This window comes from Poecilia formosa, unplaced genomic scaffold (genome assembly GCF_000485575.1).
Source record: "Poecilia formosa unplaced genomic scaffold, Poecilia_formosa-5.1.2 Scaffold609, whole genome shotgun sequence".
Classification (NCBI taxonomy): domain Eukaryota; kingdom Metazoa; phylum Chordata; class Actinopteri; order Cyprinodontiformes; family Poeciliidae; genus Poecilia; species Poecilia formosa.
This window is the reverse complement of record NW_006800548.1, coordinates 43,792-67,745: the sequence shown is the minus strand read 5'-3', so window position 1 is coordinate 67,745 and position 23,954 is coordinate 43,792. Positions and strand designations below refer to the sequence as shown.

Sequence of the window (23,954 nt, the reverse complement as noted above, 5' to 3'; positions counted from 1 at the left end):
TTCAGAAAAGATAAAAAAAGGAAACTCATGTGGCCAAGATGCGTTAAAAACAGAGAGACAACATCTGACCCCAGACATCATCTTGACCTTCCTCTTCTGGCTCCTCCTCTTCTTCAGGGGCTTCTGGATAATAACGGTCCACCTGCTTCTGAAAAGCCTCAAGCTTGCTCTCGTAATCCTACACAAAAAAACCATAATCAGTAAATTAAAGGACTAAAACAGATTGCAATGTATTAGCTTCAATACCTGACACCTTTATGTAGTTATTGGTGTAGGTCTTTGTACAAACTGTCAGTAAGAAACTAGAAAGTCCTCTGAACAAACTCTTGAAAAACTACAACATGTGCCAGTTTCCCTACCAGTCTTTGCTGCTCTAGAAGATTGTTGGCTTCTTCTCTTTCTTTGCGGTACTGATCCTCCAGCTCCTGAAGCCTGAGGACAGAAATGGATGCCGTCAAAACAGGTTGGATGGAGGTGACACACCAAACCAAACTGATCAAGCTTTCTATTTTTATACCAGTGCATTAAAAACAAAGAGGATGTAGTCATCTGTAATTTGGCAACTTGTATCCAGAGGATGTGGACGCAGAGGCTAAACACTTATTTAGTATTTTAAGCTTAGCAGCCCAAAAACTTATCACAAAGAAATACGAATAAGTTCCATCCCTTCATGACTGGCATCAGATTATGGTTCATATAGGATGGAAAGAATTAGTTTTTCAGGTAGATTGCAGTTTGCAAAATTTGAAAAGATCTGGGTGAAAGAAAAATACATTGAGGTAAAATGTCCAGAATTTTTGTGACTCTCTGTACAAGTTTTATTGTAATTTGAGTTATTTACAAGTCATATATGTACACCACACCTTCTACTTTATTTTTATTTTTTTATGTTCTTGTAATTTTATGTTTAGTTATATTAAGGAAAGCTTGGAAAAAAACAAAATAAGCTCATCAGCTTTGGTTGCCACCTTACAGTGTTTTGAAAAAGTATTGATACCCATCGATGGTTTGATCACTTTACAACCAAAAACCTCTATTTATTTTAGCGAGATTTTCTTTCTTTCAAGTTTATTTGATAGGGACAGACACACATCGACATAGACAAACTGAATAAAACAGCAGTCCCATATTTGCATCATGGTGCAATAGCAACAGCTAATTCGCAGCACTTGTCCCTAGATGGGCTTTTAAAAAGTAACTCTAAAAATAAAAATTTAATGTGAAACAAAAGTATTGCATGATTGTGAAGTGGAAGGAGAATGAAACATGGTTTTCATATTTTTTGGAGAGAATTATTCAGAGAAGCAGCCAAGAGGAACATGGTACTCTAGAGATCTACTGAGTCTTTCGACAGGATAATTAAAGCAAAATGTGCTTTAATTAGCACATTTTGCTAATTAAAATGTGCTAATGTTTTAATTAGCACATTTTTACCATTCTGAAATGGTTCAGAACCATTTTGCTGGTTCTGAACCAGCAAAATGGTTCAGAACCATTTTGCTGAACCAGTTTTCAAATTTGCGAATGACAAAGAAACGTTTTTTTATTTTTCTTCTTTTAGGTCATAATCATGCACTAATCTGTGTAGGTCTGTCACATAAAGTCCCAATATAAGGTGAGAAAATCAGAAAAAGTTCAAGTTGAATACGTCTGTGATGCATTGTATTTTCCATCCAAGCTAAGGTTTTTTTTTTTTTATTGTACCTCTGTTCCATTTCTTGTTTCATGTCAATGCCCTGTTTCTCCAACAGCTCTCTCTGGGCAAAAGCCCAGTCCACAGGCTCAGCAGGGGTCTCAGCGCAGGGGGTCCGCTCCCTTTCAGCTCTAGCCTGCTCAGGGTGGTTGAACCGGAACACGTGGCTCTTCCCCAGGATGATGCGATTTCCTTTAAGAAGAGGAACCTCGTATTAGTAAAACCAAGTAAACTGACTCATGTTTGCACAAAGCTGACATTAGGCGACTTGGTATTCTGACCTGACTTCAGAACTGTCGCTTCTGTCACTCTCTTTCCATTGACGTAAGTCTCGGCTCCTTCGCAGGGCTCTAGGATGACTGCTGCTTAGTAACAGAGAGAGAGTTGATATTACAGCAATGGTGATGATGTTCAAGACTGTTGAGCTAAGAACCATCTGCTCACTTTCCCCTGACGGGCCAGCGCATCTCGTAAAGGTGCAGTGCTCGCCCTGAATAAAATGGCCGCTGAGGACGATGTCTTGACGGCTGCTGGCGTCCAAACGACCCACCCTAGGAAGCAACAGAGCATTTTCCAACTTCAACTTTTCAACACAATATTACACTTCCAGATAGAAAAAATATATATTTGTGATTATCTGACCTGGTGACTCCCTCTTTAATGTAGTACAGCAGACACTCAGACATCAACGGATCCTCATTGAGGTTCACCAAGTGAGGCGTCTGACCAAGAAGAATCACTCATTTAGTGACAAGCTAGTACAATAATTTAGCATCTGTGTGGGAAAACACGTGGAAAAGTGTGCTTCTTACAGCAAGCTATATCGATAGCGGTTAAACGTCATGCAGTAAAATTTGCTTTGCATTTAAATGTGGGCGTTTACCGTTGACTTATAAGTACATAGGTTCATAAATCACTGAAATGGGAACACAACCATTATCTGTCCCTCCATGTTTACACCCATCCATGCTGTCAGTGCAGTGAGGAAGTGTTTGAAGTGTAATTAAGTAGATTAAGGAAAAGAAAGTCTCATCTGACATGCCTACGCCACACTCCTCCTAATGAGAACCTCACAGCACTCAGTGGAGAGACACACCGCAGAGCGACAAACCTCGTTAGGGGAAAACAGACCGACTGTGTCTATAAACACAGGCTGGGGCTTTCTGGGGCAATCGGAGGGCTTCAGGGGCAAATAAATAAGCAATTCGCTGATTAATTTGAAAGATAAATGCTTCATTTTAAAGACTGTTTGGAGACATGCAGCAGAATGCGATTGATTTTTATTTTATTGTTGTTTTTTTTTACCTTTTTAGGAGAGAACACGCCAACGGTGCCGCCATCTTCTCGTATTGCCACACCCATTTCTGCCAGCAAAGCCTCTCTGTGGAGAAGCAATGTTGTCGATAAACTTAAGAGGCAATTCACAGAGAGTTTTTGCATGTGCTTTTTGCTTTGATTTTACACGAGAGTCAGGAAGGGAGTTGCATTAAATATATGCAGATGGAAAATACTCAAAAACTCTAAATCTTGCTTATTGATTTTTTTTGTCAAACTAACTTAGAAGTAACTTTTCAGCAAGATATAGGAGTTTGTTTTAAGTTACTTATTCCTTTATACCGATAAAAAAAAAAAGTTCTAGCTAACAGTGAAATAATCTACCAGTGGAACAAGACATTTCTCCCATGCCATAAGGTAAAAAAAAATCTTCCAGTGGGAACTAATAATTTTTCATCAATTTTATATTTTCATGAAGTCGATAAATCATTATAGACAGTTCCCAAATTTTTAGGTCATCAACTGTCTTCTGTTTTGTTGACCACATTCTTACTATTCTAGACTTGTGGTCAAGGGCCAAACAGAATCCTTTGAGGGTCACACTTTGAACTTTCTACCGGTTGCCTAAATAAACTCCCACCATCTTACCTTTCCATTCTAATGGCTTCTGTCCGGCGGAGCTTTTCTTCCCAGGTCTCATTTAGTTCGGCAATTATTTTCTCAGTTTCCTGACATTTGAAAACAAAAGGGGGTATTATGACAATTAAGATGCATCTACGTGTGATGTAGCTACTGAACTGAACACCAGATGCTCACCTTCAGCCGCTCAATGGCTTCCTCGCTGCCTGGGCTGAACATAATGCGGTCGTGCAGACTGGCTATAGAGGCGGCGCGGCTGGACAAGGCTGAGAGGGATGGCGATGGGCTCATCCCCGTCATGGCATTGGTCACTGTGAAAAGATCATCCCTTTGATTCACAGCTTGGCCTACATCGTTATTGTTCGTGTAATCGGACATGTCTGTCAGCGCGGGGCACAGGGAGTGGTTAGGAGGTCCGTAACAGATAGTGAAGGAAAGAAATAAAATAAAAACGAAGATGAGCAGAGAGAAGAGGAAGAGAAGAGAGGGAGAGTAGAAATGGAAGAACACAACATAGCTTCAAACACGTGTAACTTACAGTATAATCTGAATAGTTTGTTTAAAAGCGACGGCAGCGCGAGTAGGAAGCTGCACAGAGAGCAAGTCAACTTAAACAAAGCAGCAAAGAGCCAACCAGCCACCAAAGAGCTAACAGAAAATGCATCGACTTTATGAAGCGGTAAGCAGTGAATCATTTAAAATGAAGGAAATGTAGCCACTTTACAGTAACCGTGTTCAACTTCCTGGTTTGGGTAAGAACCCTAAATGCTCTTGGTAGGATAAAGATTTAGGCAAACAGGATCCATTAAACTTTTATTCTTTTTTTCATATATAGGCCAAACATTTTACAAAACACAAACTTAAAGAGTCTGTAAGGTTTGACTAATCCATCTGTTTTCTAAAACGAAGTTGGTCAACATATCAAAAATCCAATGAAAACAGCCCTAAACATTCGATAAATCTTAAGCACAAAAATCTTTGCTCAGAGTTGAATTATCCAGACGAGATTTAATCAGATTAAGTGTTTTATCTTTTTAAGTACAATATAGAGGTGAGCGATACAGCTAAAAAAACATATCATGACAAGCTTTTCATATCGGTTGAGATCAATAATTATTTAGTTTTTTGTTTTGGATATCTGGTGGCGCGACCGTTCCTGTTTTATCCACGGTATCCTCTCCAGCTGCTGTTCTCGTTTTCTCTTCGATCTGTCTTGTTAATATAATTGAAAGTAGGAATGCATTTGCTGAATTGTGAATTTATTTGATTCATCAGGCAAAACAAGAGAATATTGTGTTGCACTAATGTAACGTTGGGACTTTTCTTAATCTTAGTTTTGTTGTGACTCATTAACACCTAGGATAAATTCTTTGCAGAATATTGACTATGTAGCTGCTGCTATGGCAACAGAGTACAACAATTTGGCAAAGTGTATGACACCCATCCATCTGGACAGGTTTATTCTGCCAAGATGCACCAGATAAAATTGTCTCTCCATCCGATAAAGGGGGAGTGTTATGAAAGGGTGTAAAAATGAGATGAAACAAATAATACTCTCTCTGACTGAATTATCATTTTACTGTTACTGCACATCTAATTGTCCCAGCTGCCAGGGGAAATAGATTAAATCAGACACAAACCCTGCCAGCAAAGTGGGAAACTTCACTTTTTACAGCATGGAAGTTAATGACTGGGATGAAATGTATCATACTGTTTTCCATGTGCTTGTTATACTGTATTGCTTACCTATTCTTTGAATTATGAACACTAAAACACTGCCTTTTTAATGGCACATCTAGGAAGCCATGTGTAGATTCTGTTTTTTTAACATCAGCAGCCTAAATTTATCATAATTATCATCAAAACCGCCTGGATAACATCAGACTGCTTAGTGGTGCGCCAGAGAACATCAACAAGCTACTCATGCTGTTGCAGTAAGCGCCATAGCAAAAGCAACAGCAAAAATAAAATATAAAAAATAAAAATAAACAGGAGACACACATTTCAAACCCTCTATGTCAGCGCCAGTTGCTCGATAGGCTGGGTGAGGTTGAAACAGAAGTTAATAGAGAGACAGAAAAGAGGAAACCTTTAGATAGAATCATCATACCAGTAAAAATAATACTATGCCAATGTATTACTTTTAAAAGTATTTTAAGTATTTACACCCCTCGACATGTTTTTTTTTTTTTATTATTTTACATTTTATACTGTTACAGCCACAAACTTCATTGTATTTTATTGGGATTGTATTCAATAGACCAACACGTGTATTAAACATATTCACTCTGAACTGGAATTAAAGTAATACATGATTTTCAGTTTTGTTCTACAAATATAAATCTGAAAAGTGTGGTGTGGATTTTATTGTATTTTGTAATACTTATATCTGGTTTGATATAAACATTTTTATTACATCGCTTGCTGAATTTGTAGGGTGCCTTTAAGAAACTTTAACTTCATTCATCCTTCCACCAACTGAGTTAAGAAAACCAGTTTAAGAAAAGCATCCCCACAGCATGATGCTGCAACCACCATGTCTCATGGTCAGAGATGTGTATTTACTTTGATGTGCAGTGTTACTTTTGTGGCAGACATTGCATTTTGCATGTGGGACAGGAAGTTTTGAACACTTTGATTTCATCTGACCAAAACACCTTCCTCTCCGTTTGCTGTGTGACTTACAAGCCTTCCAGCAAACTGAGCACAGAGCAGCTGTTTATACCCAGGTCAAATTACACACAGGTAAACGCTATTTGACAATCGATTAAGCTGGTTTCTATTCAGGAATATCAAAAGGTGTGTGAATGCAAATGAACACATTTTTACTGCCACTTAATGATTTACAGCCCTAGAACTAAAAATCCTAATAAAATACATTGGAGTTTGTGGTGGCAATCTATCAAATGTGTACAAGTTGGTTGACCAGGCCTCACATGTCCCGCAGAATTAAAATTTTCATTCAAGCTAAATAAAACTTTTACAACTTCAGTTTCATCAAAATTTAAATAACACACTTGTACACGAATAGATGACAGGCAGAATTTGATTTTGTAACTTACTCTCAATGATGTCACCCAGTCCCTGGGCGTACAGGAGGTCTTTCAGACGGGACACTTCCTCTTTCAGCTCACGCACCAATCGGTTGTTTGGATCCTCGTTGATGACAGCGTTGCAGCGAATCTGTTTGGCACGGTCAGCATACCTGTGGATTTTGAATATACAAAATAACAGAAGATGCTGACACAAGAGGGAGGTAGAGAACAAACTAACACACGTGCAGGATACCCCTGATGTCTAAACTTTTGATGTGTTTAGTGTGACCCCAGTCTCTGCCGTCTACCTGAGGGTGCTGAGGGTTTCATCGTAGTTGATGTCAGCTGGACTCAGAGCGGCAACCATCGCCGTTCGAGAATTTCCCCCTAGCAACACAGAGAGAAAATATGTGTATCAGCATTCTCCTGGTTCAATTTGAGTTTATTAATGACTGCAATTCAAAAGCACATTCTATATACCCAAGTTCTCTCTCAGCAGCCAGGTTAAAACTGAATCTCTATATGGAATGAAGCTTTCCACTTTCTTCTTCTTTTTATTCTGCGCAATGTAAAGAAACAGATTTAAGTACAACTTTTCTCCTTCAGAATGCAGGAGACAGATTTTTGCAGAAAGAGTGAAATGAAATGAGTTACCTTGTTCTGTCCAGAATCCTAAAAAGAATAGAGGAAGGAGAAAAATTGTTTAAACACCTTAAAATCTGCCTCGTCTTTGAAAATACAGCAAACAGACAGAATAATACTCACCACTTCTGCCAAAGCAGAAATAACTTTCCCCAATGTGGTTAAAGACTTGTTGATATTTGCTCCTTCCTGTCATTTTACAAAGCGATGTGATTTAATTCACTGTTTATGACATGGATATAGAGTAAATTAGGATTTCCTTAAAACCGTTTCACCTTAAGCCTGGTTCCTTTGGCTCCTGTAGAGTCCGCTCTCTCGCTGCCGGCCAGATCCACCAAGCTTATTTTGCTGACCTACAGGAGCAACATCAGTTAATATTCCAGCATATTTAATGTTGCACATTATCTGCCAATTAAACATATACAGCTATTAATAACCACTGCAGAAACTGGCTTCATTAAAAAACATTTCCTGAGAAAGGAATTAGATTAACCTTATGACCTGCAAGCCATCATTGATTTTTTTTTTTCCCCTTAAGATCAAGATTTCCCCCGGATTCATCTATCACAGTTAGGAGAAGCAGAAGCGCTATCTAAATGGATCATTTCAGTCAGGATGTGATAATAATCTGCTACCTTTTCAGAGGTGTTGTCGGTCTCCGCATCGAAGCGTTTCTGAGTAAATATGATGTTAAAAACTGCGTGAGAGCGACTGCTGGTCTCATTCATGTTGGTGGCAGCCACAGTCCTACACAGAGAGCAAAGTTTAATCAATTCACAGAGTCCATGTCTGCTTACTAGGAGGTTCTACAGTAGCATGTTTGTATCATGTGCTGGTTATTTACTCAAAGTAATCTTAATTATAAAACCCGTGGTAGGAACACTTGTTCCCTAAAAGTAAAGTCAGTTTTTCCTTTTATCTATTGTTTTAGCTAACTGAAAACATTTAGCTTTCCCTAAGTAATTTTTTTCTGGGTAAACTGTAAAGCACTAATGTTGAAGGTTTGGTCATCAGCTCTTAAGACTTCGTTTATATTCACATTCTTATTTTTAAGTGAGTGAAGTCCAATTACGCAGCGGTTTCTTTCCTCCCATTCTGTCTCTTTTCCCCCCCAATAACTTTATTTCAAACAAGAAGCATACAGGAAAAAAAATAAAACATGGAGAGTAGAGAACAAGATACGAACAAAAATACAATATCTAAGGGCATTATAGAACATGCAAATTATAATTTTAAAGCACCAAAATTAAGTTGGTGCTTAATTTACATGGGTGCACATGTAAAGTTGGTGCACCCAGCAATATTTCGGTGTATTGCTGTAGCGTTAGCAGAACTAACTTTTTAGCTCAGGGTGCCCACCACATTATGAAACAGCGATTAACTATTTATTGTGTGAGAGCTAAAAACAGACATTATAATACTCATATAAAGAGGTGTAACTCCACTACATTGACATAAAATATTATTTTTAGGCATTTACTGATGCAACTGATGAGTTGCTTTTACCATAATTCAATAATTGTACAACGTAAACCTTCATCATTTCTAAAGCAACCAACAGATTTAACTGAGTGACACCTGCTGCAGGACATCTGTTGTGTGTGTGTATAATTATAAACATGTCTGAATTAGAGAACATTCTCAATATATTCACAATATAATTCACAATAGACATATTCACTCAATTATTGTTCCTAAAAATCATCAAAGATATATGTTGTATGTATATTGTGTTGATCCTGGAAAAATATTGTGAACTCATCATGTGGCTCCATCACCTGGCTTTGTTGCCAGAGTCCATCAGGTCCTGGATGTCGTTGTAAGAAGTGACAGCCAGTTTGGACAGGTCCTCAACGTATGGACCCATCAGAGGATGTTCTCTGACGCGGAGGTTCCCTTTGTTCTTAGGGTTCAACAAGTCCCGCACTCGTTCACAGTAGATCTCCATGTAGCTGACCTGCTCAAATGCATATTTAGTTTGGGTCTAGAGTCACCTTTGAGAACAGAAGCTCTTTATCAGTGGCCTCCAAGTCTTACCTCCACAGAGTAGGACAGGCTGTTGTCTGTATTATCATTGATCTTTGTGAAAAGATCTTCACAAAGCTAGAAAGAGGGGAAAAAAAGGCATTCAGTAAAAAATAAATTCAGAAATAAGTTACTTCAGTTAACCTGCACTGGTTACTGTATCACTCTACCAATGGGATGATTCCTTGCTGATCCTTGACATCCTGTTTTCCCATCATTGTGTACGATTTGCCTGCGCCGGTCTGACCATATGCAAAGATGCAGACGTTGTATCCTTCGAAAGCATGAAGCAACATTTCCTCTCCGATGTCTTTGTACACGCGCATCTGGGAGGCATAATTGATATCCTCTGGCTGGGGAGTGAGATCAATATCTTGTAAATCAGACAACACAACACAAAACAGCTCGCTCTAATGGAAATCTGTCTCCTTGTTGAGAGGTATAGTTGCAGAATGAGTTACCGATGTGTGCGACCAGTAGGAGTAATCAAAGTTGAAGCTCTTGTTGTCTTTGGCCTGCTTGGGGTTGATGATGGCTGAAAGACAGGACCAGAAACATGGGTCAGTCGGAGGGTGGGAGCTGTCTGAGTGAAACACTACCTGAGCTGAATCAGTCAAGTTGTGTGGACAGACCAGGGAAGGCCTTAATTTGTTCCTATTACAGTGGTTAGGCACGGTGCTCAAACCAAAGTTCAGGTCTGAACTTAAATCTGCTGACAACTTTGGAAGAATACATCAAAACATTTTCTGAGACTTAAGGAACAGAATGAACTGAAATACACCAAGTGAGACATTATTGTGTGGTTTTACAATGATTTCAAGATGAAAGACAACTGCAGTTTGCCATTGTTGGGTGCAGGTTCAAGTTTATTTTTGGCTCCATATGCTATGATGAAGGCTTTTGTTTGGCTTTGAAAGGTTTCAGAAAGCTTGTTCTGAAGAAGAGGGGTGCATGGCAGACAACTACTGCAATGTTTTCTTTTCCTACTGATGTAACTTGACAGGATGGATTATGTTCAACTGTGCAGGATGTACACCTTAAAGGGAGTGTATCAGGCAAACTCCACGTTTTTCGCCCTTCAATACATTTTGTTGTGTACTTGGAGATTCTGGGAGTGCAGAAAAGTTGAATTTAGTCTCTCCACGTGCTGCATAGTTGTCTTTGTTTGTGACTTATTGGTCAGTATGTTTAGTTTTCTCCATTCCCTCTTACGTTTTTTGAACTATTACAGCTAAACATGGATCTCTGGCGAACTAATCTTAGCTCCTTAAGGACATAAGCCTACTCTGTTTTGAACAGTATTATTGTATAAACAGATTAGATTAAACAGATTTCGCCTTGAATGTATATTCAAGGCAATGAATGTACATTCAGTCAAATTCATTACTTTTATTGAATCATAATCAATGGACATGATTCAGTGGTGATGTGCAAAAAATACACATGGTCTAACTTGCTAACTATGTTGAGGTCCTGTTTATAAGATGCATTAATTCATATTGTGGTACCATTTTCTTGTTCAAACATGTAAGGCTGGATGGACAAGTCTTCTGTTGAAGAATAGGTTTCTGTGGTGGTAGACGATCTCTGCTACCCATCCGTCCATCCATTTTCTGTACACCCTCCACATAAGGGAAACAACTTTGGAGGGATGAGTGATTCATTTGGTTATATAATGTAGCTGTAAAGACAATAAATTGCTTGGTAGTAGTTGCAGCAATTTAAGTAAACATCTAGTTTAAACAGAGTAAAATTTATGCTGTGATACCCCATTAAAAATTGTAAGTATCATACCACTTCGAAAAATACAGAGAATCGTTACTGACAGGAGAACTATCAGATCAGATCTATCATCATATTTTCTACAGCTCCACAATATCAGGAATCTGATCAGAGACAAGGAATGTATGTCACCTAAAATATTACTATTATATTATAATTGTGGTGCCAACTGTAACTCTATTTATTGTTCAGTAATACTGAGTAAATAGTTTTACTATCTTCCGAAGATTTCTCCAGGTAACTCCGGTAAGCCTATTTCACAATTGAGAAGCAGAAATAAGAATCAGCCTCTATGAATACATCCAGGGTAAAAAGCCATTTTGTTACAACGGGACATTTTAGAGCACCTAAAATTTGCTTAGGTTTGCGCTCAGCTCCTCTTTCTGCTCTCTCTAAGATTGAGTTTTCGTTTGTTTGCCTTCGAAAAAAAAAGTCTCTTTGTCATTGCTAATGTCATTCCTCGTTGCTGGGTGACTAAAATGTTGCTGTCATTTAATATCTTCCTGCCTTCATTCTCTGTGTGCTCAAAGTCACAATCAGTCATTTCATCCTCCATCTTTCCACTTATACATTTAACACAATTTGTCCTGCATTTCCATTGGTATAGCTGATGATATCATGGTAAACATGTTTATATTGCAATTATGTTTGGCTTACAAAACACTGTTATATACAGACCAACTGGCATTTCTGGGATAAATGATGATGATTCAGGTACACCAAGTTAAATTATGAGATCTCATCCAGTCATAACTGACCACTAAACTGATTTTGTTCCAGTACGACTGATACTGTACGCTTTAATAAACAGCTTGTTTAAAGTTGAGTAACTGTGTAATTGACTCAGTCTCAATGCATCTCCGGAAATGTATACATTTCCGGAGATGCATTGAGATGCATTGAGATGCATTTTTACAGTAAATACTGTAAAAATGCTAAATCTAGCCAAGTATGTTGGTCTAGTTTCGAGTGCAAATATCTAAGCACACTTGAATTCAGACAAAACTGACCTACAAGTAACTTTTCATCAAGATTTAGGAAGATCTAGGGAAATAATGCCTTGATAGTGATGAAAAAGTGCTAGTTTTTTCATCAGAATTGGCAGATTATTTTACTGGCAGATTATTTCACTCATAACTCGCTTCCTGACAAACATTTTTTTGTCTGCCTATTGGTTAGCCCAACCAAAGGCAGCATATTTAATAAGGCGATACCAGCGATGAAAATACTTCCTCTGTGCTCCCAGAGCAGCAGATCACTTTCTCTACTAATGCAGATGTGGTCAATAAGAGAGGAAAAACCAGCAGCTGAGTACATTCTTCATTACTCACCCTCTGATTCACTACTCAGTGCAACACCAGGCTATGAAATATGGGCCAGATTTCAGCCCCCATCTTCACTATGACAAAAATGATACACCACAGCACATACAGATAAAAAAACAATTTATACATTTTTCTTTTTCCAAAAGTGTGACACCCTCATTACAGATCTTGCTACATGTTATTATATAAGACATATGGAAACTTAGTTTTAATCAATAATTCTAAATCGCCACACCCATTATCATGTTCATGTTTGATATTGATGATATTGTTCTAATCTGCATGAAAGCTGTTGCCTCATACATATTAAAGAAGAAGCAAAGGACACAAAATACTGTTTTCCAAATAAATAACTAAAATGATGGCACAAATCATGTTCACCAGCAAAGATCGAATCTTAAAAATAAACCATGATCTGTCCAGGACGAGTCTCTAGAGCAGAATATTCTCCTGATGCTGACTCATCCTGTATTTTGCTCTGATTCAGATAAAACGAGCCCCGTGGTTCTTCCACAGAAGGACGTGGAAACACCTTGCACTCAGATCAGGTGATTACTTTAGGGTGACTGAGAGGTTACTGGGAAACACAGAGGCTAACCTAATCAAAATGCACTCAGTAGTTCAGTTCTGATAAAAATCTCGACATCATTTGAACTCACAAGAGACAACAATCGTGTTGGTCATGTTCTCTTTTACCATGCAGCTTCAGATTTTGCCAAAGAATTGCTTCAAGAAAGCTTAAAATACGCTCCTTTCATGTAACAGATCAGCTACATGACAAAATATGGCAGTATTAGTTTGTACTAAGCTGAGTTTTAGTGGAATCTATCTTCCCCACTTCTCTCACATGAACAGAGATTTTATCTTTTGCAGGACACTGTAATGTAAATAACTTTTGCTTCTAAATATCACTAAAGCTCATTTTGAAATGTTGCCATTTTGGAAACTTTCAGTTGAATAAAGTTTGACATTTGTGTTGACGTTTTGGTTCTCCGCTGTTAGGAGCTCATTGTTTATACTGATGCTCTTAACCGGGTGAATCCTGTTTACGCAGCAGCTCCATTTCCTCTCCTTACCTTGACTGTCTTTTTCTCCCCAATAACTTTATTTCAAACAAAAAGCATACAACAGAATAAAACACAAGACTAAACTATAGTGTGATGGTTGTATTTGTTTACGTAAAAGATCATAATTTGATCAAATTGGGATATACCTCATCAAAAAAAGTCCTAATTTCACTGCCGATTATGTTGTGCATTATCGACTAAAATTGTAGTTGCGTTTCATTCATGCTTTCAGCATCCTTGTGTGACATATTCCATGTTTGTATTTGTCACAGCTGCTGGGTCTTCATGTCATGGTGGCTGAATGATGCCGGTCAGGCTGTCACGGATGACCTGGCCCAGTCAATAGAAGAGGAAACGTGGCTGCGTCAGCAGGTCTGACACAGGGGAGCTAAACCCACTGACTGACAGAGTCACCGACATGCTGCACTTAGCAGCAGCAGCTGTTTGCTGCTTTATGATGGGCTGCTGCCTGAAGTATGATGTATGGATAGAAGACATATGCAGAGTATGCGGTACTGTCAAGGATGAGCAGGAAGGATAAGCAGAAGAAAACAGATGTGACTGCTGTACTATTATGTGTCAACACTTTTACAAACAGTGAACTGTAATACTTTGATGGCACACTAAGAGCTCTAAGGGCACAAGTCCAACGATGACATGCATTGTAAAAACACAAAATCTTACCAAGTGTTTTTGGTTTAGTTTCCAGTTCAGATATCTTTGCACACTTGAAATAAGACAAAACTAACTTACAAGTAACTTTTCATCAAGTTATAGAAGTCAATAATTCCTCATTATTGATTTTATAAAGTACTAGTTCCATTGGCAGATTATTTTATGTCTTATAAGAAGACATGGAAAAATGTCTTCTTATAAGTAAAATAATCTGCCATTGGAACTAGTACTTTTTAAAATCAATAATGAGGAATTATTGACTTGAAACAAGCTTCTATAACTTGATGAAAAGTTACTTGTAAGTTAGTTTCATCTTATTTCAAGTGTGCAAAGATATCTGAACTGGAAACTAAACCAAAAACACTTGGTAAGATTCAGTGTGTCGGATGTGGTTGAGAACAATATTTTTGAAATTCAGCCGAGATCCGTTCACCAAGAGTTCTCTTTCGTCTTCCAAATACAGACACATTATTCCCCTGCGTCTCTGTCCCCTGCATCTTAATTAAGGTTGGCGTGGGAGGGAACATCTCACACAACAAGGCTGCTGCCATTTTCTTTCTTTGTGGGAACCGAGCTATTGTCCCACTCCTGAGTGTCAGCTACAGAGCTCAGAAAAAAAAGAGAAATAAATTCCAAGGCTCCTTCTTCCCTTCCCTTGTTTTGGCCAAGACTACGTGGGGACAAAGGAGCATTTATGGCCAGCCTCTGTATCCCCTCCAGACACTGCCACCAATGGGATTTCTCTTCATGACGTCAGCCTCCTCATATCCTCCAGCCCACATCCAGAGCTATTGACTCTCTTTGGAAGGAAACAATCTGCTTTGCCCAAAGACTGGCAGTCGAACTATAAGCATCTTTGTGTGGCTGAACAACATGGAGTCCATTAGTAAGGGTGGCATAATGCTGAGTTCACTTTGATTTCTGCTCATGCCAATTAAACAAATTAAAACTAGGGATGGACTTCTTTGGAGTTTGGCATGTCAATTGTGATCAGTTCCTACAGGATGTTTTATGCATCAAAGCATTTATTCCTGTCCTTCTTTTAAATCAAACTCAACGAATTGCATCAGTGTCAGTCCACAGCATGTCTAACTTTTTATGTTTAACAGGAGGTTCGCCTTCTGTACGCCATGTCAAAATGAAATGTGAAGCTAGCGCTTTCAGTTTTAATATTTCATGACTTGTAAAATCTTTATGATTATGTGCCATTTTATGAGCAAGTGGAGTTATTGGCACCTTTCAGGGGTAAACATATTAAATGTAATTGGATCTGACAGTGGTTCACAATATGAAACTAACTTTTTTGATCTACAAAAGCTGACTTCATCCTGTACTTTACAGACTTTTTGCTCACATATACAGATATATATAGATGCTTTTCCCACTCTGAAGATTTTCACCATTATGTTGGAATCAAATAGTTCTTTAAGATCATTTTCTGCCAGAAGTGATGTCGTTTCTCACCTGACTTCTATTATGGCTCTGATCAACCTGAAGATTTGATTGTAATATTTTATTCTGTGTAACTGATTACACCAAAAGTTTTCCTTCATTTTTTTCCTTATTTTTATTTAGCCTTTATTTAACCAGGAAAAAAAGATATTTGATATTAAGAATCTCTTCTGCAAACAACACTGAGGCTACATTGTTGTGAGTCTCTAAATATTTTTTATAACATATACATTTCATTATGCATTTATGGATTCTTGAATTAAAAACAAAAACAAGTTACAACTTCAGATTGAATTTGATAAATTATGATTAAAATCAATTCTACAAGAAATTTTAATGCAGAAATGTAACTGAAGTAGCTGGATCAATTGCTAAAAGAGTGACTAATGCAGCATTATGTCCAAGGATATTTTTATACAGTCCTATGACTGTAAAAACAGAAGAGGTAGAAAAATGAAACTGTAGAACCCATCATGTTATAAAGGCCTTTTTTAATGTTTGCTATGCCAAAACTGCAAACATAACCTCAAAGAAACGCAGTGAGGCCCAGAAAACGGTCGTACAGCCTGTTATCAAGTCATCCGTGTCATGAGGAGGGAGGAGGGAGATGACTAAATCAGGCCAAACAGTAAATATTTCAGGATGTCCAATCTATTATTGATGAACGGCTTTACCTTGCAGAGCAGACAACATATCAAGTATCTTTCCAGTCTCCTCGTTCTGCTCTCCCTAAAGTCCCAGGAATGTGGAGCTTTGAACTACTAACAAATGTTATCAACACAAACCAAAAACATTTTTAAAGAAATTAATGAAAACTAAATTTAAGTTATACTTTTGTGACATTCTTAAGGTTTTTGTAACATCCACTGTACATTTCGCATCAGTGGCGGATTTGAGCAAATTGATTACTTTGTCTGAAATAAGGAACATTTATTAAATCCTGCTTTTACTGTGAAAGGGTCTTTCTGTAATTACATTTCTGATTAAATCTGATGGAGATTAATTCACCTGAAGTGTGATGCTCAGGGATTAGTCTGGTAAACGTCGACCCAGCAGTAACGACTGCTGTCGTTGCTTGAAACCAGAAACAGAAAAATGACGTTTTCTTTCTGGGACTGAATAAAGTCAGACTTTAAGTGCAACATAAATGCTCTGCTCACGTCGTGTCTCAGGAAACACCATGCCTGTTTACCACGGATTAATGTCAGTCGCTCCTGATGGTGCGCAAAGTTAATTTCTCTTTGAGTAATCTCTTCACTAAGAAAGGTCAGAGGTCAGCATGACAAACAAAGCAGCTGGAGAAGCATGAACTCAAGTCCTCTGATTCACAAACTCAAACTTAGATTTCTAGACTACTGCTGTCTTTCCTGTGTAAAGTGTTAAGACAATAAAAACATGGATACAAAGTGCCATTGATTTGTGAAAGAAACTCTGTGTTGTCATTTTAGCGCTGATGTTCGAGTTGGGCTACTTACTGGTGGTGTTTCCAGACATTTGGATGATGCATTTGCTTTCTTTCTCCGTCTCTCTGGAGTTGAAGGGGCGGACCCTCACCGCCACCTTCACCGAGGCCCCTGCCATGGCGATGTCTTCTCAGCACCTCGGGGGGGCCTTCTCTGAACCCAGACGGGGGGCCTGCAGGTCTCTGAAAGGGAGGACAAAGTGTGTCTTTATTAAAATTGACCCTTTTCTATCCCCAACATGATTTACCCCATTAAACTTTTCCACATTTTTTTCACATTACAACCACAAAGCTTAATGCATCTTATTGGGACTTTAAGCAGCAATAAAAAATAAATAAAAAATGAAATAGGGAATACGTATGAAGTGGAAAGGAGAGATAGTTTTCAAAATTCTTTTTAAAAATAAAAAAATCTGAGCAGAGTGACGAGCAAGTCTTCAGCTCTTCTACTTTTTTATTTACTTTCTTTTTTCTGTGAACTTCAATTTTCAAGTTAAGCCACAGATTTCCTATTGGGTTGAGAAGGGGAACTGGAACCTGACCAGGGCTGAACGAAATGGCTGAAAAACATGTTACCGTGTAGGCCTTCTATACCAGTCGATATTGATAATTATTGATTAGTTTTTAGTTTTAAATATCTGAAATCCTGCCAAAATGGTGGCGTGACCTTTCCTGTTTTATCCACAGTTTTCATTTCATGCTGCCGTTGTTTATTTTTATGCACCTGAAACCTGAAACTGGTGCTGAGCAAATTACTTAAAAGGTTGTCACTAGGTAACCAAAGAGGGAGTGAGTTGCTAGGTAACCAGAGAGTGATTTAGTTGATATCACTCACCTAGCTTACCTCACTGTGAGAAGTTGGGGGGGCTAAAGTATTTCCTCTGCCTACATCTCCCAGAATGCTGTGCGGTTCTGGATCGGAGGTCAGTGAATATTCTACATATTGAATATTCTGTAAGATGTATTATCTATTGGCATTGATCATGTCTCTTTCACTATATATTAAAGGCGTTTCTCTCTTCCTCGTGCTGCTTGCTCACCAAGTTCATTGAGAACTCCACAAAACAGCTGCTTTACACTGATTTAATTACCCACAGGTGGTCACTAATCATTAATCAGGTGATATCTGAAGGGATTGGTTACAAAGGGTTTCATCAAGCAATATCACAGTAAAGGAAGTCAGTATGATGCCACACCTTTTGGATTTTTATTCGTGAACAAAATCTGAAAGCTATTTATTTCTATCCACTTTACAATATCTTCAACCTTTCATTGAAGATATAACATAACAATTTTACTAAAACCTGTTATGTTATGAAACATAAGAGAGTAATGAAACAAAACACAAAAAAGGTTCAAGGGGATTTTCATGCTTTTGCGAAACGTTGTATATGCGACATTTGTCAAAACACACTCAACATTTGTTGTGCAAGTCATGTTACACAGCTGTTATCTCATTTTCATATTTGGAAAAAAACAAACAAAAAAACAATAAAAATAAAAGAGCATCCCAATAATTTGCAGTTGAGGTGACCAGGAAAAAAGGAGGAGGGCAGGGACGCATGGCTGTAAAATAAATAAATTAAAAAAAAAAAAAAAAAGGTCATGCGTGGTCAGCTGCAGCCGAGGAAGATGGATAATAAAGCTCGCTGTAACAAAAGAACTGCAGCAGCAGCTAAATGTCAGGATGTTTATCTGGATGACAATGGGACTGAACCAAACCAGAAATCTGGGAGCTGGCGTCAATTCAGCAGGGCAGCTTCAGGACATGTTGTCTTACAGAAATAATAATAATAAAAAAAAAACATAAAACTCAATTTGCTTCTGATCAGTCTGGGTGTGTTTTAGGAGCATGACTCATCATCAAAGTGTAATCCATCAATGTTAATGTCAATTAAGAGACCAGTACTCTACATTCAGCGGTCACTGCTGCTCCCTAACCTTAGAGAACATCCTTCAGAAAGAGCATACTCATTCCTGTTGTTCGTTAATATTCATGGACCAAGGTAATTAATGTATTAGGATGTCAGTATGCGCCCTCATTTTATGATCTAACTGTCTGTCATCATCACTGATTCATGTGTACCTGCTGTGTCATCCTGCTCTCTTGAAATCTTCATAAACGTGGCCCCAAGCATATTAATTTATCAGAGGTGTTCGAAAAACCTGTACCAGCAAAAAGGCTTTTAAGGTTTAATCTTATTGTAGTGCAGACATGATGCTGCGGATGACACAACAATGTAAAAGACTAGCAATGAATTAAGATTATATATTTTTTAAATTTGCAGTTAAATTAAAATTCTTACTGGGGCCTATGAAGTAAACCTTTTAAAATATATTTTTTCAAACATCTTTAATCACTCTTCATAAGGGGTATGTATGATGACCATAATCTGCTCCAAAAAGCTCAGGACCATCAGCTGATGATGCAGCTCAGCTGGGCGGCCACCATCTTTCTGGTGGCAAATGCTGTAAAATACCCATACCCTTAATATCTGTCCTAAATTATCACGTAGTAAGCTATTATTTTTGGAACGGAGCCTCATAAAGTGGTGACGTTTGCTTCATATTTTGGCACCTTTTCAGAATGACATGCTGTTTTCAGGCCTATGGTGGGACAAAAGTAACAAATATTTTTTGACGGTTCATTCAAACAAACAAACAAACAAAAAAAAGCCGAATTATGGCGTCATTTCTAAAGTTGGAAAATAACATTTACTTAAGACTTCAGCCAGTGACACTGCATTTATGTCAGCCGCCCCTCCCTCGCATTTTAAATGTAACCCGTTTTATAATTTATAGACGCAACAAAATAACATGACAGCGTGAGCTGTGTAAATGTGTAGAGTACAATGTCACTCTGCTGCTGAAGGCTACCGTGTTTTCAACACTGACAGCTTTTCCACTGGCCGCGCCCTTATGCTCATTCACTCCCAAGAGATTTAACACTAAGTAAAGAAGGACCGTGTCATTCAAAATGTTTTACCATGAAGTCATTTTCAAATGGACGACACACACAAAAAAAAAAAAGAAAAGAAAAACGGGGTCGCCTTACCTCCAAACAGCTCCTGGGAACAGACCGTTTTTGTCGTGCCTGTAGGTTTCACATCCAGACCCCGTGGATACCTCCACTTCCGCCGCTCTCCTCCAGGTCTGTCACCAGCCTCTCCTCCTCATGAAAACGGGACGGGAGGAGGATGTCAGCAACGAAATCTGCCGACCAGAACACCCACCTCCTCCGCCCCGACTGGCCTTTTCCGTCCTAACTGGACCTCTCTTGAGGACTGAGGAGGGAAGGTGGCCCCCTTGGCCGCTGCTTTAGGAAGCGAAGCGGTCAAAATGGCTCTGTTGTCTCGGTGTCTTTGGTGAGGATGCTCGAGCTCCACTGAGCCGGTGACATCACCACCGGGGGGAGGTAGCAGCATCGATGCAGTACCGAGAAGGCAGGCAGGGGAGGAGGCGGTGTGATGAATAGGGAAAGATTAGGACGTACATTAGGACCCTTTAAGGGCTACGGCACAAAAAGGAAACATTCAAGCTAGGGAAGATGTTATTGTGCATTATACGAGGGAACAGACATACGTTTTTTATATTTCAAAGTAGGGAAAGCATTATATAAAACAAAATTGCGAATCTTAATAAATTAGAATATCATTGAATATAATCGACTATACTTATTTTAGTAATTCAAATTAAAACAAATATTTTGAACAGATTCAGTTCACACAGTGATTTTAAGCAAGCATAAGGCGACAGTCCAGAAGAACAACTCCTTTTTAACAGGCAGGGCCATTTAGCTGAACCAGACTCAGGAGCAGGAGACTACCAGAAGGACAGGAATGACAAAGGGATGTTGTTGCTTACCATTTGCTGGAACAATAATAATAATAATAATTTCAGGAGCAACATCCATCTAACCTTTTGCTCAGTTTTTCCTGAATGGCTGATGCCAATCCAGTGTTTATATGCTGGAGTAAGAAGAAGCACCCAGAACACGCGTACTTCACAGAAAAACAAAACTGGACAAGATATGAATGTAGGACCTATTTGTTTTGAGGCAACAGCTTTAACCACAGTGCTAGGATCACATTTCCTGATTGGGAAGAAATCTACAAACCAAAATTACTTTACATTTTACTTAAAATGATCCAACAATAATGTATCCCAGCTACCTTGATCAGACCTAATGTCAGAAGAGGGATTTTGGAGAGAGGATAGTTTGATTAGAGAACCAGAAGTAATTGTGTCAACACCTGCACAGCTCAGGATCGTAACTGTTAACGGGTATCCGGCTTGTGCTGTAAGATTAATCCTGTCCACAACTGTCCATCACAAAACTAAATCTGTCCTTTTAAAGAAAAAACAAGCATAATCTGGAAAACCACTAAGTACTTTTAATGCAATCTCCATCTTAAATGGGAAGAATTGAAAACTGTTCTAATGGAGGCATGAGGGAGATAAATTCTGGTGAACAGAAGCTCTCTAACTGGTAGGAGGAGGGAACTGAATGATCAGGTTTCAGTCAGTGTGAAACATGATGCAGTGTTATTTGTGACCTTGCTCTTTGCACTGACCAACCCCTCCTATAGTCCCCAGCTCTCTCTCATAAATGCATTGTGTTTTTCTGTGTAGCGTAGCATCGCTCATGGATGTTCTCTGGGTCCTCCCCTGAATCATGTGCAAACAAGATCATGGTAAGTTCTGACGTAGACACCAAGGTCTGTCAACATCTTCATCAATCGCTGAATAGAGGAATGAAAGGAGGTTTGAATAACAAGTTAAAACAATCCCGCTTTAAAAATTGGATTCAGGTGAGGAACGTGGAGCAGCTGAGGCAGAGAGCAAAGAGGCAAACTGAGGGAAGAACAAATTAACAGGGTGACAAAACCTGACACTAACAATAAACAAATGTACTAAAATCCACAAACACAAAAAATAAGTTAAAAACACAAACACACACACACGCATGCACACAGGCTGGAAGTAAACAAGACCTGTCCAGCAATAATAAGGAACTAGAATGACAAGACTGATCAAAATACCAACACAAAACTGAAACCCAACAGAAGACATGCTGCCTTTCTAACTGCCCTTTAAGTCTGCTCTGCCATGACTAAATTAGGTGGCCTGGCACTCTGAATAATTGACTTCCTGACTGAGCTGTCGCCTTGATCCCAACTCGAAGGGCATCTTAAAGAGACGCACTTGGAGTATTTCTATCAGAGTGTGGACATAAAAATGACCACCTGTGTCATTCAGCATGGAAACCACGGATCAAAGTCCAGATCTGATAAATGCTTGTGACTCCTCAGATCATGTCCTGTCAAAGGATTCTCCCACCTGAGCTGTGGGTCTCTGTAGCTCTTCCAGAGGTCCCATGGGCCTTTTTTTTATTCGCGCCTTTCCAAGCCTGTCAGTTTGTGACGATGCTGTTTTTTCTCACCCATATTCTCCAACAAATCTCTGAGACTTTCACAGATTTAAGAGTAAGCTGGATTTAAGAGTTTAAGTTATATACAGGTAGATTTCATTTTTGAATGGTCAGTTTTTATTTTGGATATTTAATATGTCTTCCAATTCCAGTATGGAGTGTCCTTTACAAAATTAAAGTTCATTACTTGCATTATTGTACAATTATTAATATATTTGTTGAAAATGGATTCAGAAGGACAATTTTATCATTTATGGCAGTCATTTCTGGGAACAATTTGTCATCCAGCAAAATTTGTTATCGTGACAGACGGGAACTCTTGGATTTTACTGGAATGACAGTCACCACACGACCACATCCTGACAGCTTTCTGTGAGAAAAGCGCCCTCTAGTGGTGGATTTCAGACACAAACGGGAAGGGATTTGCTTTTTAATAAGGTCACAATAAAACTATTTGTTATATTGTGACTACTTTTATACTCAGACCCTAAAATGGTGGCATGCTTGCTCCCATTAGCTTTAGTTTATTGTACATTGATATTTTTTTATATCTTTTCTAACATTACAGCATATTTTCAGTTCAGAATTAGGTGCAGCTGTGTCACGTAAAGGCCTTTAAAGCAACGTGAAAACTTTTCTATAGCATATCGATTCTTCTGATACAAGAACAGACAAAACAGAAAGCAGAGACGATTGTTTGACTATATTGATGGAGAACTGTTTATTTTTCCAGTTTAGTTACATCTAACTTTTAGCCTCAGTTTCAACAATGACAGAGCGGAAATATTCTTATGACAGAGGTATCTGGTACAATGGGTAGATTACACTTTATTGACAGTTCACCGTAATGTTATTCTTTTTTTTCAGAGAACAGACTGCTTGTAAAGCAGCCTCCTCCATTTTTATTACACTTTACATCCATCACAGCCACGAGGGATGATAAGCCTTGTCTTAAGAGATCACGGTAATTTAAAAACAAACAAACAAACAAAAAAATCTGTAAGTTCACAACTTTAAACATGAAGTGAAAAGTTCCAACTAAATGATGTCTGTTATGAGTTAATATTGCTTGGACGACAAACCGGAGTGCTTGTTCATAAAATGTAATGCTCTGCACTGGAAAATTCTCATGTAAACGGTTTAGAAAGTTTGAGAAAATTACTCGTGGATGTTGTTTTGTCCAACGCAAGAGGCTTGAATGAGCCACTCAAACACTAACAAAGCTGCAGCAAAGTTACAAAAACAGCTTTATCTCTTTTTTTAGTTATTAAAGTGGTTGGTATTGTGAAGTAAGTCAAAGGCTTCTACCACTAAAACGATAATAAAATGCGTCTGTAGTAACACAGGATCAGGCTGACGTTTAACAGCACCTTTCATTAGGCAGCTTTACAGTACTAAGGGTGTTATGTAGGAGTAACTTTATGTATTTGCAGAAAAAAAAACATGCTGGA

The 23,954-nt window shown here is 38.5% G+C and overlaps 1 protein-coding gene across 1 annotated transcript in view; it reads right to left on the bottom strand.

Moving 5' to 3' along the window:
• kif1aa (kinesin family member 1Aa) overlaps positions 1-20,475 on the bottom strand; it is a 43,501-nt gene extending 23,026 nt beyond the window's left edge. The window contains exons 1-23 of the mRNA XM_016665693.1: positions 20,128-20,475; positions 17,086-17,255; positions 9,771-9,844; positions 9,480-9,662; positions 9,322-9,387; positions 9,063-9,241; positions 7,920-8,031; positions 7,560-7,637; positions 7,408-7,473; positions 7,297-7,314; positions 7,123-7,201; positions 6,951-7,029; positions 6,670-6,812; positions 5,609-5,647; positions 3,785-3,987; positions 3,617-3,696; positions 2,999-3,074; positions 2,336-2,415; positions 2,138-2,244; positions 1,975-2,055; positions 1,705-1,885; positions 360-432; positions 52-178 (exon numbers count right to left, since the gene is read on the bottom strand). Coding sequence (XP_016521179.1) covers positions 52-178; positions 360-432; positions 1,705-1,885; positions 1,975-2,055; positions 2,138-2,244; positions 2,336-2,415; positions 2,999-3,074; positions 3,617-3,696; positions 3,785-3,987; positions 5,609-5,647; positions 6,670-6,812; positions 6,951-7,029; positions 7,123-7,201; positions 7,297-7,314; positions 7,408-7,473; positions 7,560-7,637; positions 7,920-8,031; positions 9,063-9,241; positions 9,322-9,387; positions 9,480-9,662; positions 9,771-9,844; positions 17,086-17,191 — 2,230 coding nt within the window. The 5' untranslated portion in view covers positions 17,192-17,255; positions 20,128-20,475. The remainder of the gene's footprint in view (positions 1-51; positions 179-359; positions 433-1,704; positions 1,886-1,974; positions 2,056-2,137; positions 2,245-2,335; positions 2,416-2,998; positions 3,075-3,616; positions 3,697-3,784; positions 3,988-5,608; positions 5,648-6,669; positions 6,813-6,950; positions 7,030-7,122; positions 7,202-7,296; positions 7,315-7,407; positions 7,474-7,559; positions 7,638-7,919; positions 8,032-9,062; positions 9,242-9,321; positions 9,388-9,479; positions 9,663-9,770; positions 9,845-17,085; positions 17,256-20,127) is intronic.
• Between the last annotated feature and the right edge of the window lie 3,479 nt (positions 20,476-23,954).